Source organism: Chroicocephalus ridibundus, chromosome 1, assembly GCF_963924245.1.
Source record: "Chroicocephalus ridibundus chromosome 1, bChrRid1.1, whole genome shotgun sequence".
Lineage (NCBI taxonomy): Eukaryota > Metazoa > Chordata > Aves > Charadriiformes > Laridae > Chroicocephalus > Chroicocephalus ridibundus.
In genome coordinates, this window is record NC_086284.1 from 133,844,545 (window position 1) to 133,863,001 (window position 18,457).

Genomic DNA, 18,457 nt, shown 5'->3' on the forward strand with positions numbered 1-18,457 from the left:
GCAGCCAGCTTCTCTTCGGCTGTGTCCATGTGTGTGTGTGTGTTTCTAACGGACAGGCAAGAAGAGTCTGAGATCACAGTCCCACAACAAAAATTTAATCCTCATGCTTTTAGAATAAAAGAAAGAGCTAATCAGAAAAGAATAATGTTTAATCTGCAAGAAGTTAAATATTTAGTGTTTCATCTTTTATGTTAATCATTAATCTTTTGAAAGAAAAGCAGCACATTTGTATTGGTAAAGACCTCACCGGACTGGTAATACTGGCAAACCTTGAATTTCTTCTTAATTAGAAATGAGAATGAGCTGTAAAGTTAGCCATTAAGGACGAGAAAGTAATCTTTCCATAAAATTGGATACATTCAGATAATTGCTGAAGACTGACCATGTACACATGTATTTTCATTCATATACTTCCCCAGGACTTTTCACATCTTGGGACTTGGAACTGATGGAACTGGTCCCAGCCATTTTTCACCTGCAAAGCAATCCAGCACAAAAGAGAAAGTTAAGTTTTAATACATAGAAGTGACTGGCCAGTCACATTCCTGCAGTAGAGCGTTCCTACTCCTCTTTTGACGGGTAATTACTGATGATGGAATACAGATTTATATCTTGTTTGGCATACTTCAGCCAGCGCCATAAATCCTTCACCATCTAGTCACAACTGAAGCTGTACAGAAGAATTATTTCCTCTGTCACAGATGAGAGATTTCTACAGGTCTGTGGCACTCCACGTGATGGTGAAGCCAATTCTTTTTAGGAGTCCTTTTTTGAGGGACTGGGGGTAAGGAAGAGAAAAAGGGTGGAAGGCTGGGGAGTGAGAGAAACAAAAGGCAAATCTGTTGAAGTCCCTGGAGTTCAGACTACAAACCAGGCTGTAACACTCCAATCGGGATTAGTGACTATCATAGGGGGTGTTGGGTTTATTTTCCTCATTCTCATTTTCATCAAGAATATTTTTATACAATCAGAAATCCATCCAGAAAAGAAAATAAACCTCAGCAAAATTCCCTTCTGTTTAAGCCTAAAACTAATTTTAATTTACATTAAGATTTGCTGCTGAAATTTTTCAACAAATGTATAAGGGATAAGTATGTGCATAACTCTTTCCAGTGACAAATTCTAGTCAAATGCCCTCTAACTCATGCAAAAGCAGGTGTCTGAGTTTTATTAGTTATCACAACCTATTCCAATTCTCTTCAAAAATTTGAAGTTCGTATTCTATTAACAGAAAAATGAAAAGAAAGATGGTCAATATATGTATTTCTGTTTAAAAGTTGTGTAGTTAAGTAATTACAAATTATGTATTGGGAAGCTGTGATAACGTGCCTTATATTAAGAAGGAACAGATGTAAAATTAAAATGTTAAAGCTATAAACAAAATAAAAGCAGTATCAGCCATAGTCTTAATCCTAGTCAAGATCTAATGCACGGTATCAAAAAGTTAAATATGAACACTTTGAAAACTAAAGAGCTTCAATAATAATTTGAGTATGGCATGTGAAGCACAAAGCCCTGAAACATACAAAGAGAGGATGAAGAACTCGAGTTACTTCTTGTTTGGAAAAGGACTACATCTCTGGCCACTTGAACTGTATGTTCCAATCAGCAGTTTCATCCCATGAGAAGGATACCAATATTATTTAATATTTGAAAGACCTTAAGAGCGTTTTATTTAGCTTATTGCACACTGCATTAGAAGAGGGTGAAAGCATGAAATCAAAAGTGAAGTTATAAGGTACACTCACCTATAACACTGCCTAGCAGCTCTAAACGATCAGAGCCAAAAAAGAGATGAGGTTCTCCGTTAAAATGTGCCACAACAGCAGGCATCCCAAATGCCTATTGACACCGTGGAGATGAAACAGAGAATGTTACAATGAGAGAAACTTTTGCAGACACATGATCAATCTTCAGGAATAAAAAGCAAAAGCTTTGACTTTTTTTCCTGCCCTTCTTTTCACCTTCTTCATTCTTAAGATGAGTCTAATGTAGCCGTCAGAAAGTAGGGGACTCTCCAGAGCTTGTGTGCCCCTTTTGAAGGTGCAAAAAAAGCAACCTGATAAATCCAGAGTTTTATGTCAAGTAGCGACAAATGGTATCTCTTAGTACTGGTCCTGTAGCTCCCCATTCTTGCTGTCCCGATGGAATGAGCTGAATGGGTCAACCTTGGTTTCCCAGATGACAAACTACCGACAACAGTGAGTTAGCTTGCACATGTTCAAAAAGCAAAACCGACCTGTAGTGCTTTATATGGTCTATATGGTGCTTTCTACTCATCACCTTCATTGTTCCTTGCTTCCCAGTATTCTCAATAGGGAAGGAATGCATAGCTGTGATGCCAAATGGCATTGGAAGGTTCTCACCCCATGTTTTATTGCTTCCTCTGTTGTCTCTCTCAGTCGGTTCTTCACTGCAGGGGATGAAATCATTTCAAGTAGCTTCTGGGTGAGCTCTGATGATAGCCCAGCCTGTCTGGCAACCTGAGAAAAGATGATATAATTAAGAATACTCTAATACTAAACATTCTCATTCCTACTATGGTCTAGTTAATTTAATCTTCAGTTTTATCACCCAAGGTCTATTACCAAAAAAATTACAGAGTGCTGTTGAAGCACTGTCTTGCTGTATTCCCCACCCGTTCATCATTTATCAACTTTCAGATACAAAGTAGAAGGGATATTTTAAACTTCTAAGCCCCAAATCTGCACTTTTTTTCAGGAGTTCCTAAACAGAAAAAAAAAAAGAAAAAAAAAAGATAAATACTAAGTGTAACCTCTGATCCGATGACTTACCAAATAACTTACCCCCCAAAAAATAATGTTCTGAAAAAGAAAATCTTACAGTACAAGCCTGCTAAGACAAAAACAGTTTGTGTAACAAATGTGGTCACGCAGGATCTGTAAGTGGTGCTGCACGAAAGAGACTGTAACTCTCACAGGTGTTAACAGTTCCCAGTCTTAACTGCTGTTTCTTTTTAGCCTCCTCTGTGCCTCTGCCACACAGGAACGAGACAGCGGCCAAAGCTAAAGGTCCAATGTTTATCAGTTAACATCGCAGTTACAAGTACCTATTTTAATAAAGTATTTCACAAAAGAATTAAAAAATGCTTACAGTATTGCACATGGGCCAGTAATCCTGCACATGCAGGTGTTAATGATTTTTTCTTTCTCTCCCTCAATCACTTTCTCATTTATTATCCACATTTTATTGTACCTTCTCCTACTCCCAGATCAGGGAGCTTAGGAGCTCTTTTTGACTCTGCTTCAACAGGAGATAAGTGTAGCACTGGAGCAGAACAAAATGCTGTGTGTGCTTGGCAGCCGCAGTGTTTAGACTGCAATATTTACACAGAGACGTAGTATCTGGTCCTCACCAGGTTAGGGCAGAAGGGGTAACTTAAGCGGACTGGGGCAGGATTCAAAGACTATACATTGCTTCTATAGTAATTTAAGTGAAGTTACTGCTGACTAAAACAAAAAAGAAGTAAAAAAAATACTAAGGAACTCTATCAAGTAAACAGCAGTCCATTTTTCTAATTGATGTGTAAAATAAATTCACCTATAAAGACTCAGATGAAAAGGCTGGGACCCCTCACCCACCTTTGGATGGCATATCTTCAGAAGAGAGGAAAGTCTAGTACTTGCAGCAGGGGTGAATGAAGGGAGACAGAAGCAAACAAGGAGATGCCTACCTCTCTGCCTTGCGGAAGACAGAGGCATACTCACCGGCCGCCAAACAGTAACTACATTACACAGAGATCTTTCTGAGTATGAAGTTTGTTTCTCTGAAGTTATGCATGTCCTTGCTTTATCTTTATTTAAATAATGATGTATCCAGAGACTACATAAGGGCTTTCTGCACATATTTATGATACAATTTCTAAGCATGTAAAAGGGCAATACAACACTGAACTTAATAGTAAAGCCTGGCTCCATCTCTCCAAAGTGTTGCATTTCACCTGAAGATTCCATATAGCAGCAAAACCTCAATGCATTCTGGAGACACTGTTCATATTTTCACTACTGTTTTGTTAACAGATAATGCATTGTCCACTGTGGGTATCTTGTCAGATGCATTAACAAAAAAGGAGATTCTTTTTCTGAGTGTCATTCAAAGCATAACAAAAAATATAATAAAATAAAAATCATTCCAAACAGAGCTGCTCGGGAAATGAAATCCACTTTTTTCTAGCTGAAATTTTTCAAAGCTCCAAATTATCATTTGATTAAGCTGTCTTCATGTTTATTACTGATCCAAGCCATCAATAAGAATCACTATCAGAAACACAGAAGCACCAACAAAAAAGACACTTACAGCCAATATACTCTCCGGCTGACTGATATCTTCACACTGGTAAAAGAATAAAATAAATAATTCAGTACCTAAGAACAAAAGCTCAGCAGTTTTCTAAGAAAATATACATAAAACCAATACTAGTTGCTGGAGAAATCTCCTCAGAAAAAGTTGTAAGTCACCTAATCTGGGAATGTATTGATTTCTGATACAAACTACTGATCCACTCAGCCCACAGGATTCATCATACACACCTAAAAAAAGGCAAATTAAGCTGACTACAAGGTAGTTCTTTTCTTGTAATGGCTCCTGAACCTCTAAGACCTTAAGTTTTCTGCTATGACTCTTCATTAAAAGACATTTCCTTTCTCTTGCTCGATTTCCACATTTGGGCGAAGTGGGGCAGGAAGGGTGACAGAGAAAGGATCAGGAAGTCGACTTCATAAAATACTGACCTGTGACCAAAAACGTATCCAGAACTCTCTAGATAAGGGTTCCAAGTATCCTGGTTGTGTCATATCCATGGCTGTGATAAAGCGCATGGCCCCAAGAGTGCCTGGGATTAGTGAGAAGACAGAGAAATATACTGAGACGAGGCACAGGATCAGTAACATATACTGCCTGCACAACCGCTACCTAAGAACAGTATGATCTTCTCTGTAACAGTCCCAAAACTACTAGTAAAGCTTATGTTGACTCACAGTATCTTCCATGCTAGTACCATTCACAAGCATGTTTCTCCAGAAGTTCCTTTTATGGTTAAAAATGCACATACTTCATATTGCTCACAGATACAGCGAGAGGCTGTGGACAGGAAATCCATCTTCACCTTTACTGTTACGCAGGACTTGAACCAGAAATGCTGGAGTTGAAAGACAGCAGCTAAGCTAAGTCTCTTACTTACTTGTACCAAAGATACGTGGGAAGTCACCTTCTGAAATTTTTACAGGCACTTGATAGTATTTTGCCATCCTTTGTATATCCTTCAGCATGTACTCTCCACGCTTTGGCAACATAGCTGGGGGCTTGTTACCTTTCAGAAAAAGTTCTGTTTAGATTGTCAACTATATTATAATAACACCAGACAAAACAAAACTGGACAAATTAGACCTCATGGCTAAGGCAAAGTATGATTTCATACCGGCTTACTGAAACATACACAGCTTTTCCAAAGATAATGCTAGGATTTAAACATGGTTTATTTTGGTTTTGCACAGATCAACTCTTTAAGTTAGCAGAGTAAGTTTTAAACCAAGGCACATATGTCCTAGCAGGGATTTATATTGATTCAGACTGATGACTTTTAAGCTAAACAACTACTAATGCATGGGTAAACAAATGTAGAGACTTGTTAATTTCATGATTTATAAGTGTCAGTGATTAACTTGTTCTGATAAGGCCACAAGTTCTATTTTATGGCATACTTGGATCCTTCATGCATATTACAACCTGCAAGTGTTCCACAAATTAATTCTGGCTTAAACTCAACAGGAAACTTGTAGGAAAACATTCCATATGAAATTATTATTATCCTGTTTTAGCATCATAAAATCATGGAATCTTCATGGTTGGAAAGGACCTTTGAGATCATTGAGTCCAACCATACGCACCCAAAAAACCCCTACAATCTCTGCCACTAGAGCATGCCCTGAAGTGCCAAATCTACTCTTTTCTTAAATACTTCTAGGGATGATGAACTTTGGCATAGACTGTCTGTGCTGCGTGAAATTCCTTGTGGCTGCTTTCTCAGTCACTACTGAGCTCCACAACCTTATAATTGATCTATTATTGGTGCCAAAACTTAGTTTAAAGCGGGCTCTGCACTTACTAAGAGCTTTCCCACTAGTGTCCTACTAGTGAAGGCACTTCCCCACAGAGCTAATCTCCCCGTATTGCCTACCAGTTGCTTGCATTATGCCGCCAAGGAAAGCCGGACGCAAGCGCAGATCAATATTCCAGATGTGCTGGTACCGGCAGAGCACCTGCAACATAAAAAAAGCAGTGACGGACAGACAGTCAGAGGAGATGTCTGTAAGAGCTGCGTGCAGCTAGGAAATAACGCTAATAGACACTGCAGATAAATGCTTTTCTATTACATTAGTGATGGGGATAAAATCCTTTTTTGGAGGCTGCCCGAGAACTCCCATCTCACAAAAACTGAAAGGACCACATTTGTATTACGACTGCACAAGTGTAAGCAGCGGTAAATAAGGATAAGATCCCGCTTATGAGTGCACACTCGCATGTGTTAAACATCCTAACTATCCCGAAAACACAACGTTCAGCAAAGAAGCGCCGGCCACCGCTGCCATTTGGCTGAAGACACGCCTCCCCGGGCGCCCCTGGTTTTCAACACCCCGATGAAGAAACCGGAATAGCGAAATGCCCCTCAAAAGTGAGGTAAAACTAACAACGAAACTGCTGGCGGGGAGGGCGCCGCCGGCAGCGGGACGGGAAAGGCCTCGCCAGTCGTCCGGGCGAGCCGCCCTTCAGCCGCCTGCTGAAGGAGACCGAGGCCGAGGCAGCGGCAGAGCGACCGCCCGGCCCCGGCCCCGGCCGGAGAACGGCGGAGCGCCCCGAGAAGGGCCTCCCTCCGGCCGCCCTCACCTCGAACCCCAGCCACGAGTAAGGGGACACCACATCGTAAAAGAGCTCCACCAGCGTCCGCCCCATCTCGGCCCCGTCCCGACCTCCGCCGCTGCCGCCTCTACCCAGCGCGCCCCCGCGGCACCACCACCTCCCCCGGGGCGGGCGGTGGCGGAGGCGGGGCGGCCTTCGGCTCCCTTAGGCCGCGCTCCTCCTTCCGCCTATCTGGTTCTTTCTGTCCGAGGCCCGGTCCCGTCTGTGAGGTGCCCTTTGCCGTCTCTCCTTTGAAGGCCGGCCCGGGAGCGGGAGGAGGGGTGAGGGCGGGAGCCCGGGGGGAGCCTTTGCCCTTCTCCATGGCGAGGCGGGAGGAGAGGAGGCTCCCGAGGAAGGGAAGCCGGGCGCTGACTCGGAGAAGCAGCCCAGCGTGTTTTCGTGGGAGCGCGCCTTCCCTGCTGGAGCCTGTATGTAAAATTAAAAAAAAAGAAAAAAGGCAAAAAAATTCCCCCCCAAAACCGAATCAGTTGGGGTAACAAGTTGAAGTTCTTGCTAGCTGGAAAATTCATAGTTGTGAACCATTCTTTCTAAGTACGCTGACATTTTTTAAGTATTTTCTTACGCAACAATCTACAGCACAGGAAGCAATTACTATTTTTCCTTTTTTTTTTTATTATCCTTTTTTTCGGGTATTGTGTTACACTAGTCAAATAATCTGTAAGTCTCATTCTGTCTCCTTTCTGATATTTAAAAGTCTTGGCAAGTATATTCCAATATCCCATTGAATCACGTGGGAAGTAGAATCGTAGAATGAAAGCACCTTAAAGATCATCTAGTTCCACCCCCCCTGCCATGGGCAGGGACACCTCCCACTAGACCAGGCTGCCCAAAGCCCCATCCAGCCTGGCCTTGAACACTTCCAGGGATGGGGCATCCACAGCTTCCCTGGGCAACCTCTTCCAGTGCCTCACCACCCTCGTGAAAATTTTTTTGCTGATATCTAATCTAAGTCTAACCTCTTCCAGTTTGAAGCCATTACCCCTCATCCTATCACTACGTGCCCTTGTAAAAAGCCCCTCTCCAGCTTTCTTGTAGGCCCCCTTCAGGTACTGGAAGGCCTCTATAAGGTCTCCCTGGAGCCTTCTCTTCTCCAGGCTGAACAACCCTAACTCTCTCAGCCTGTCCTCATAGTAGCAAGATAAAATTTTGCCACCATGTTGGGGTTTGGGTTACAACAAACTAGGGCACACCATCTCGTTTTTGATATGCTCAGTAAATTCATTTCACTATTTTAGGTGTGGCTTATGTACGTGAGCAACAGAACAAAGCCGGCTCTTCCAAAAGCACACAGCCTGTGCTAATTCCATCCTCTCTTTTTTCAGGTGACTCCTCATCCTCAGAGACAGTCACAATCTGGCCTTAGAGAAGTGGATTTCATCTCTTATGCTCCCTGATCTGGAAGTGCAGTATGTTTCCCCACCACCTTCTTCCACCATTGAGTATTTGCTCTTTGGAGTAACTGAGGTACCATCTACAGACTCGGCTTTTTGGTCTTTTCTTCCTCCCTTATATCAATTAATAATATTGAATATGCTGGGCTAAATTCAGCTCTTGGATGAGCATCTCCCACTGGGTTTTATAGGTTTCTAAGTGCTCAAAAGCTCTGAAAATGGGCCTGTTCCTCTTCAATAAGTTAAAACATGAATGTGTCTAACTTCAGACAATAGATTTTAAATGTAGAGATTATAACAGTTTCCAGCATAGAACCATGGTTGCTTACAAACTTTTATGCCTTAGAAAAATAAGACGTTCATTATAATAGAACTGTTTGTCTTTATAATTAACAGGTTTAATCTATGAAACTATATTGATTGGTCATTACAGATCTACCCTTGGAAAGAAGATGCGCTGTTTCACAGGTAGTTCTGAAATGACATCGTAAGGATGGGCTGACGTCATTAACAGCTATAATCAATACGTGTTTTCTAAATGATTTTGAGTGCTTCTACAAATTGAATCCAGTTCACTTTTTTGATTTCAATTCTTCATTCACTGATAGTATAAACAATCAAGAAGTTCAGTTTTCCCTTGGAGAAGCCAAACTAGCTCAGAATTACTGCTTATATTACATATTATGCTTATTTATATAAAGAGAGGGAGAGATTGGCTGAGAGAGTCAGATTGGCTGCCTTGGAGTGGAGCACATGTCGTTCCTCTTTGTGTTTAAGGTGTTTGACTTAGCTGTCTAAGGTTACCCAAACCATGCGTTACTTAGTGCTGTCCATCTGAACATTACATCTGGCAACACTCATAGTAAGGTAAAAAAATAAAGTGCAGACAGAAAGAAGGAAGCAAAACCCACTCTTTGTCCTCTAATTTATTACTTGTATACTCTTACTGTATAACTGGTATGACTGTGGGAGATAATAAGTCATGATGGTATAGAGGCAGAAAAGAGAACAGCTTTTCCCTCCAATCAAATGTGTGATTCACTGGTACAAAATTCAAATGACGGACATGCATGTAAAGTGAGGACAAGAATAACCTCTTGCTGAGTTTCTCGTCTCACAAAGCACTATCTAGAAAATTTATTCTAGTCCTCACATTCTGTGTGACAAGCAAGAATATCCAAAAGATGAAATGATATAATGATTACGTCCAAAAGACGTAATGATTGTTTTCTTGCAGTTCAGTCTCCATTCCTAATAATCTCCAGAAAGCTGCCTTGTGTATCTGGAAGGAGAAGCATAAATTTGAGAGATCTTTAAACAGTTTCTAATAAGAAAAGATCATAACTTGAAAAATTAACTCAGCAGAAAAAAAAATTGCAATGAAAATATTCATAAATAAAAAGCAAAAGTGTTCACACGGTCTTGGCAACAAGAAACTAAGAGGGAAATTAGAAAGATTTTCTTAACAGTCATGCTGAAAATAAACCAAACTTAGGTAAACTAATCCTAAATGCAGGTTGTTCGTGTTCTGCTAGTACCCAATTAGCATTTTGTGAACAGAGGTGTATTTCCAAAAAGGGTCAGTTCAGCTCAGCAGTATCTGTCAGCGTCCCAGCTCTTCAATGTCATCATAGCTTGTATCTTCAAGAGCAGGGGATGAATGTCTGTCTGACTCAGAGGTCCTGTTTCCTGACACATTAGGACTCCGGTCTGAAAACATGAAGGGAAGAACACTCAGATAAACGTATATCCTGCAGGTATTACCTTTATATAGTTGTGCACTTGGCAGCATGGCCTGTCCGTTGTCTTCTCCAGAAATGAGAACCATAGATATGCATCGCTGTGAAAGCCCTGAGAAATGCTTGTCTCATCCAGCCTCCTGCTATACGTACACATATGCAAGGATCAGGCTTACTCTTCCCAGAAAACGGGTTACTGTTCTAACTGGAAACACTTCTAATAAAGGCAATTCTTCAAAATCCCTAGATAGCCCAACTCCATTCTACTGCCTCAAGCGTTATCTGACACGTTGCAAATTTAGTAGATCGGTCCTTGTCCATCCCACAAGTGTGCCCTGATGGGGCTCCTCATAGGAGCTCAGCCCATTGTCTTTGTTCGAAACCCATTAAGAAGATGTAACACACCTTACTTACTGGGGCGTGTTGTTGCCTGCAAAGGTAGGAGACTTATTATGAGATAAAGGGGAAGAGCATCTTGGGATTATAGACAACTTACTATGGGCTGCTTCGAGAAGGAAACAAAAGCACAGAAAAGGAGGGATCAACATAGTTTGGGGAGGAAGAAACATGAGAAAATAGAATGATAACGGGATAAAAGGGGCTGGTGGCAAGTAAACCTTACCCTTGGAGTGGTCCCTCTGCCAAAACCATGTGTATCCAATTTAGAGACAAGGACGTCAGGCAGGACAGTGTCAAATGCTTTGCACAAGTCCAGGTAGATGATGTCAGTTGCTCTTCCTCTCTCCACCAACTCTGGAACCCCCCATTGTAGAAGGCCACCAAATTTGTCAGGCACGATTTGCCTTTAGTGAAGCCCTGTTGGCTGTCGCCCATCACCTCCTTATTTTCCATGTCCCTTAGCATAGTTTCCAGGAGGATCTGCTCCATGATCTTGCTGGGCACAGAGGTGAGACTGACTCACCTGTAGTTCCCTGGGTCTTCCTTTTTCCCCTTTTAAAAATGGGGGTTATGTTTCCCCTTTTCCAGTCATCGGGAACTTCACTGGACTGCCACGACTTCTCAAATATAAGAGTTTGCTTAGTAAATTCCACTTCTAACTGCTTTCCTGATGAAGGGGGCTCTCCATTTTGTGTGTGTGTGTATGGAGGTCTAAGTGCCAGCAACCAGAGCTGGACCATGTGTCAGAGGGGTCTGTGCATCTGTGGTGCCAGCAACTGGAGAGACTGGAGTGGACAGAACTCTTCAAGTGCTACCAACTCGGGTGGGACTCTGAGTCTCGGGAGCTCACATGCCCAGGCACCAGCGGCTGGGAGAGGTCAAGGGATCCAGGTGCTAGTTACTTGGTAGACTGGATGTCTAAGCCCAGTTACTGGTGGACGTGTTGTGCATATGCGTGGGTGTTAGTGTGCATGTGGGTTTGTGAAGTAACTGGAAAGCCATGGTTTTTTCCAGGACCAGTTACTGGACAGAGTGTCTAAGGCCAGTTACTGGCGGAAGGATAGTGTTCGTATGCATATGTGTGTGTGTAGGTCTGATTACCAGAAACTGGAGTGGGTCTGTGGGCCTCCAGGGTCCGTACATGCAGATGCCAGCAACTTGAGAGACCTAGGATCCAGGGACAGCTACTGGATAGATTGTCTAAAGCCAGCTGCTGGAGGGATCCATATATTGTGTGTACATATACATTTTCCACTAATTGGCTTTCATTGTGGCCATCCAGGGAGGGGAACAGGATGAGGCTATTGGTGCGGCTTGTGCTTTAGTGCTTTGTTTTCGGTCTGTGTTGGCTCTACAAGCCAGCCTTGTGTATCTGCATCTATGTATTATATGTTCGTGCATATATGTGCATGCCTGCGCATGCTCAGCCTCACTACTGGCTGGATGTAGGGACATGGAACCTCCATCAGACTATCAGATTTAGCAAACCCTACTATCTTCTACTTGTTAGAAAGCAAACAACAGATGGGAGAGATGAATATACTTTAGCTATACAGAGTTTTTGCGAACAGCAAAGTTTGTCAATGCAACAGAGCAGCTTTGTATGAAGTCAACAGCAAGTGAGGTTCACAAAGACACTGAGAATTCCTTTAAGCAAGGTAGAGATATATACAACTTTATATATAATGTTAAAATGAATATAATCACGGGCTGTTAAAAAAAAATCTCTAATGTTTCTCTAATCACTTTGAGTCCTAAAACATTTTGATTATTATTTTGTGTCTTCAGTCTGTCAAATATATTTATCACTACCCCAAGAGGTGGAGTTGAGCTGCTGATCAGAAGGTGTTCCACAGTTATATTGAGAAAGAAAAGTCTATCTTAAATATTTTTTTTTGCTAATTCTTTTTGAATTAGATGGGCCTGACAAAATTTAGTGCTAGGATAAAAACCTAGCTGAATCCATCCTCCAGGCACTATCCACTGTCTTTAAAAACTCACAGAGAACAGGCTCTGAAAGACGGGGAAAACATGAACAGCATATACTTATTTTTAAGATGATGTGTGCGGTAGAAGAAACAAGATTAGGAGTAGAAGAAAGTTCAACTTCAGAAAGATATGAGAACAAATAAACTACTTGTAAGGAGTCAGAAGAAAAAAAACCTGGTAGATAACAGATAACATGGATTTGTCAAAAATAAATCACACCTGATAAATCTGATTTTTCTTTTTGATTATCTAAAAATACTTTTATAAGGGAGTAGAAAAAATTTTCACAAGATACTTTTATAAGTAAACTAGAGAAATATGGTCTAACTCAAAGCTCAGTAGATTGGGTACAAATTCAGTCAAAAATGGTATTCTTAGTGTAGCTCAGTGGACCAAGTAAGATCCTTTGACAGCCCTAGGTACAACTATGTATTTTTATTAACTCTTAAGATAAAAGACACCTGTTCTTATTACGTTTTCCAGATGATATTATAGTATACTGTAATTCAAATGATCCTGGCAGAGTATTCATGAACATAGAATGAAATTTAATAAGGACACTTATAAGACTACAGATGAAGAGAGAAGTGATCAACTGCATAATTAGAAAGATTGGTGTCTAATGGTGTGTAGTATTTTACAGGCCAGGATCTGAAGTTGCATCAGGCCAGACATTGAACACTCTCGGGAGTGTTACGCTGTTGCAAAAAAGGGAAACTTCACACTAGCATGCATAAACAGAAGGATATCCTGTAAGACATGAGGTGGTCCTTCTGCTCTACATGCCACTAGTAAAGTCACAGTACCATGCTGTACAGAAATACTGTAAAATTTTGGGTTGGAAACACTTTTTGGAAGATACGGACCTATTGACACAGCCTGATTGGAGACATACAGAATGAGCAGATGTCTAGTCAACAAGACCTAAGTAGAAAATTGACTAATTTAGGTTACGGCAGTCTAGAGAAATGAAATACAAAACAGAACTGAGGGGAGATATGTTAACAGTCTTCAAGTACTTAAAAGGCTGCTACAAAGATGAATGCAACTCCTGTATCTCCATGGTCATTGTAATTAGAAGTAACAATTTTAATTTGCAGCAGTGAAAACTTAGGTTAGGCCACAGGCAAGAATTCTATAGCTGTAAGGAAAACACTGCCTGGGTATAGATTACCTGCAGACGTTGTGGAAACACTGCGACTGAATGGCTGTAAGAACAGAATAACAAACATCTGACCTACACTTTTCATTTAAGTAAGTAGTGTTCCTCCCTGACAGTAGTTAGATAAAACCTAGGTGATCCCTTCAGGTACCCTCCACCTTGATTTTCCCTGAGTTCGCTACAGTAACTATAGATTATGAAAACTAACAGCACTGCTCTTCTGGACTCACCTGTCCGTGATTCCTTGTTTCTGTCACTTTCTTCAGAGATCCCAATGATTTCCTGCTCATTCTGACCAGAAAGAGAAGCATCTTTGGGTCCAGGAGCTTCTGTCACATCATCATAACCATCTTCCAGGGCATTTCCAGGCAGTGGAGAGACATCTGGAACAGTACAGGTATTAACTGTAACAGGGAGAGATCTTCCGCTAGAGAAAGCAGTAGCTGATGATCCAGCAATAAGGGCCTGTAATACTCATATTATCATGATGATAATGAATGATCATAAACCAAGAATCCTTCTGAGGACTCTAAGGTATTCCAGACAACAATGGTATAGCTCCAATAATTGTTATACATTGCTGTAACAAGTAGAAAGCGAAAATCAACATGGAGGAGGGACAGGAGGGGAAAGACGATCTGGAGAAGTAGACAATTAGTGACAGGCTTTATTTCAGAGTAAGATTCCCCATTGCATTTCATAATTGAACAATGACAAATTGCTCCTTGTTTATCTCTGTGTAGCACCTGCTTCCTTGTCTTTTCATTACTTTAACCACCTTCTGTTAAATTTCTTTGAAATGTTCTAGCTAAGTAGCCACCCTTGGTCATTTGCCTATGGTTGTGGTTTAAGCCCAGCCAGCAACCAGAACCAACGCAGCCAGTCGCTCTCTCCCCCCTCTTCCAGGGCAGGGAGGGGAGGGACAAAAGGAGAAGAAAGGGAAAAAAACTTGTGGGCTCGGATAAAGACAGTTTAATAGAACAGCAATGGAAGAGTAAAATAACAATAATAATGGTAAAAGAATACAGAGAATAAAACGATACAACACAAGTCACTCTTGCCACCCAATGATAGGTTGCCCATCCCATCCCGAGCACTAATCGCGGATTCCTGCCCCCTGCCCAACCCTCATTTATATACTGAGCTTGACATCTATGGTATGGAATATTCCTTTGTCTGTGCTCCCTCTCAGCTTCTATGGGAAGCTGAAAAAGACCTTGACTAATGTAAACGTTACCTAGCAACATCTAAAACAATAAGCCAGGACACTTATGGATGCATGGCTACAAATTTAGGCCAAACCTTTAGAGAAAAATGTCTGCAGTTCTGCTTCTCTTCTCCAGGCTGAACAACCCCAGCCTCATAGGAGAGGTGCTCCATCCCTCTGATCATTTTTGTGGCCCTCCTCTGGACCCACTCCAACAGGTCCGTGTCTTTCCTGTACTGAGGTCTCCAGAGCTGGATGCAGTGCTCCAGGTAGGGTGTCATGAGAGCAGAGTTGAGGGGCAGAATCACCTCCATCGACCTGCTGGAGGTCCCTCTGGATGTCATCCTTTCCCTCAAGCGTATCAACTGCAGCACTCAGGTTGACAGCAAACTTGCTGAGAGTACACTCAATCCCACTACCCATGTCATTAATAAGGATATTAAACAGTACCGGTTCCAGTACGGACCCCTGGGAGACACAACTTGTTACTGATGTTCATTTGGACATTGAGCCTTTGACTGCAACTCTTTGGATGCGGCCATCCAGCCAATTCCTTATTCATTCATAAAACTCAGTTTTGTGAGTAGCCAGCGCTCTGATTCCTCAGGGGCAGCTAGCGCTGTGGTCTGTACTCAACTGGAAGCCATCCCTCAGAGAATATTAGCTTTCACTGTTTTATAGTATATACATACACACATGGGCATACGAATAATACGTATATAAAATTTAAAGTCAATCAAAGCACTCCTACTTCACTTTTTACCTAGTACTCAGTATTCAATCTGAATAAGAAAAAGAGATCTTATTTGGAATAATTGTCTTTGTGGTGAGCATTTCCAAGCAAGTACAGAAAAGAAAAGCTTTTAATTTAAATAATAAAAAAATCTTAATATCAGGAAAACAACAGAAATAAAGACGTAACACAAGAGAGAGTTAGGGATATGGGCAGCCGAGGTCCAAAACTGCTTGTGCATTTGGCAGTTGAACTCTGAGACCAGCGGAGAGCTAAGATCAGCTGTAGGAAAATGAAATCCTTCTCCAAACACTTTCTCTTCCTCAGCTTTTTCAAATTAAAACAAAACAAAACAAAAAAAACGAACAAAAAAACCACATCTGGCAAACTGCTTTTTTCTTCAGATCACTGAGATTAAAATTCCCTGATCAACTCCAATGGTATGCCACTGTTCTTGTTTGGAGCTCTGTCTAAATTCTCCCCATTTAGCTCAGAAATGAAGCTTACAAGCTGTTACAGCTGCAATTTCTGGGAGAAGCAGCTGTCAAATTGTTGGATTCATGTGACTGGATCTTGTGAAAAGTGCAATACTAGCAAACATTTATTTTCAACTTCCGATACAGAAGAGAAGACTAGCACTTGTATACGAGATTGTATGACATTCTTCCACCACAAGAGTTAAACAGAAATTTTTTGGTTCACATCAAAACATCAATAGTGGACATGAAGTGCAGCAAGAAACTAGTTTAATCACCAATAATGCTTTGGAAATGAAAAACTACTCTGATTTTGGGTCTCTTTCTTTATAGAATACCCATCTTCTATTACCTTGAGTTGCTCCAGGACCATTTTCTTCATCACTGTCCCCGCTATAAAACCGTGCCTTTGTTTTTGAACTCTCTGAATAATAATCTAGGAGAATGAGAAAGAGTGCGATATCAGATTAAATTCTCCTTACCTGCTAAGACTGCATCATGAGGAAAAGAATAGGCTACAGCAATACCACACAAGTCAAGAAGGTTCTTGGGCAGTCAGTATTACTCCTGCAAGGTAAAGGGCTTACAGAATCCCTCAGGGGGCTCACAAGGCCTCTCGTGGCTCTTTGGGAGGCAAGCCACGACAGGAGAAAAGCAGTCGACAGGAGGAAGCCTACAGAGACACATAGCTGCTGGGAAGGAGATACAATTATTCCTTTGTTTGTTCCTGCTTCAAATAATTGCAGCAAAAGCCTTTTTTTGGCGGGGAAAGAAGGGGTTTTTTTGGTTGTTTCACCTATACTGACCTATGGTCTATGGCTGCCGTGAAGATAGCACAGAATGAATTGTCCCTAGGAGAGGAATTGTCAGAGTCCAGTGGGCAGGAAACCCCTCTCCTCAAATCTAGGAATTTTCCTTTTCCCGTGGATTTGGGAGCTGCAAAGTATCAGATGGGGATCTGGGCCACCAGGAGGAGATAGCCTCAGTTATTTTCCTTTGACAAGATCAAGACACACAGACCTGAAAGGCCAGTCATGCTCTGCTTTTCCCTCATTAGGTTATAGTCGATCTCCTCATAGACGGCCTCAGAGAAGGGGTCATAGGGTAGTCTGGAGCCTGAAAGTAAAAGGCAGTGATCACTCACAGTCTCTGGGATCGTGAAAAGGAGAAGTGACCTAAATTGGGTCTATGTGGCCTAGTTGGTACCCAGAAATTCACCAAGAGGTGCCAGCTGGGGATAAGCACTGCTGGGCTGAATCTTTCACTGCCAGATGGTAAGTGAAAATCTCAGCTTGGCAGCAGATGCCATTCATCCCGGTCACCCATCCCCCCAGCCTCCCCATCCAACTAAATGGCTCCAGCTGTGTGGAGGAGGTGTTCCATACCAGTCCTGAGGGACCCACCTCTCTGCTGTGCCCTGGCCCTTCGGATCTGTCCAGCGAGAATGGCAAGGACCATGCAGAGCAGGGCCCCCAGGACAATGCAGAAGATGACAGGCATTGAAATTCTTGTGCTCTCTGTTGCAGGGCGGCGGGGACGATCTGAGTGGGAATGAAGAAGCAATAAGTAGAGAATCAGGTGTCCCAAAGGGCTGCTTCTCTGTAGCCTCCTGCTGTGCTGGCAGGGTCAGGCGGGCCACCAGCTGCCCAGTTGTGGGTCCTGCTCAAGCAGCCAGAATTCAGCAGCTGGGGATAGTGCCACTCGGCTCTCCTTTGCAAAAGGCTGCAGGAGATGCTTTCTCATGAGCTGGAATATACTGCTGATTTACCTGCTATGCAGTATTGGGGACATTAAATCCTCATTTGATGGGAGAAAGAAAGGGGGAAGAAGGAACGTTTTACCTGCTCTAGTGGGCGATGCTGTTGTTTCTGTCACACCTGCAAAAGGAAGGCGAGTCCAGATTAAGGAAGAGGCAAGTGTGAAAAATAGCAAGAACATCTCCACATCATTTGTGAGGTTCCTGTAGTCAAAATTATGAGGGGGCTAGTCACTGGGATGTACAGCTGACATAATGTTCCTCTATCCACCTCCTTCCCAGGTCTGTGTAATAAGCCAAAGGACCAGTCACTAACCGGAGCAATTCACAGCAGCATCTTCCTTATGATCACAGTTCTTGCCAAACAAGGGCTTGGCAGGACATTCCCAAAGAGACAGCTCTGTTCCTTTGCAGTGCACCTTCTCCAACCAGATGGGACCAGTCCCTTCCCCAAAGGTGGCTTCACTCAGAGCAGACACAGCAGATCCACAACCCATCTGCCTGCATACAACATTAGCATCTGCCACGTCCCAGGAATCATCACAGACTGTTCCCCAAGAACCTTGGTGCCAAATCTCCACTCTGCCTGAACATCCGTCCTCTCCTCCTATGACTCGTAACTTCTCCCTGTCTGCAAAACACAGAAACCTTCTGTATTGCTGAAACTGC

The 18,457-nt window shown here is 42.3% G+C and overlaps 2 protein-coding genes and 1 long non-coding RNA gene across 3 annotated transcripts in view; 1 reads left to right on the top strand and 2 right to left on the bottom strand.

Annotated features, from left to right (window-relative positions):
* Window positions 1–73: 73 nt before the first annotated feature.
* Window positions 74–7,159, bottom strand: GSTK1 (glutathione S-transferase kappa 1). The gene is made up of 8 exons (XM_063354259.1): window positions 6,904–7,159; window positions 6,197–6,278; window positions 5,201–5,329; window positions 4,752–4,852; window positions 4,318–4,353; window positions 2,367–2,483; window positions 1,749–1,842; window positions 74–475 (listed from the first exon to the last, which is right to left on the bottom strand). Exons 1-8 carry the CDS (start codon window positions 6,967–6,969, stop codon window positions 426–428), a joined length of 675 nt encoding a protein of 224 aa, XP_063210329.1. The 5' UTR covers window positions 6,970–7,159; the 3' UTR covers window positions 74–425.
* Window positions 6,285–18,328, top strand: LOC134524331 (uncharacterized). The gene is made up of 5 exons (XR_010073556.1): window positions 6,285–6,696; window positions 8,259–8,400; window positions 13,883–14,013; window positions 14,960–15,092; window positions 18,203–18,328. It is a non-coding gene; the product is annotated as an uncharacterized LOC134524331 (long non-coding RNA).
* The window catches only part of LOC134524263 (antigen WC1.1-like), a 28,219-nt gene continuing 23,221 nt past the window's right edge, over window positions 13,460–18,457 (bottom strand). Inside the window, exons 10-15 of the mRNA XM_063354120.1 lie at window positions 18,105–18,419; window positions 17,874–17,909; window positions 17,436–17,573; window positions 17,053–17,148; window positions 16,385–16,456; window positions 13,460–13,999 (exon numbers count right to left, since the gene is read on the bottom strand). Of these exons, the coding sequence (XP_063210190.1) occupies window positions 13,701–13,999; window positions 16,385–16,456; window positions 17,053–17,148; window positions 17,436–17,573; window positions 17,874–17,909; window positions 18,105–18,419 (956 nt within the window). The 3' untranslated portion in view covers window positions 13,460–13,700. The remainder of the gene's footprint in view (window positions 14,000–16,384; window positions 16,457–17,052; window positions 17,149–17,435; window positions 17,574–17,873; window positions 17,910–18,104; window positions 18,420–18,457) is intronic.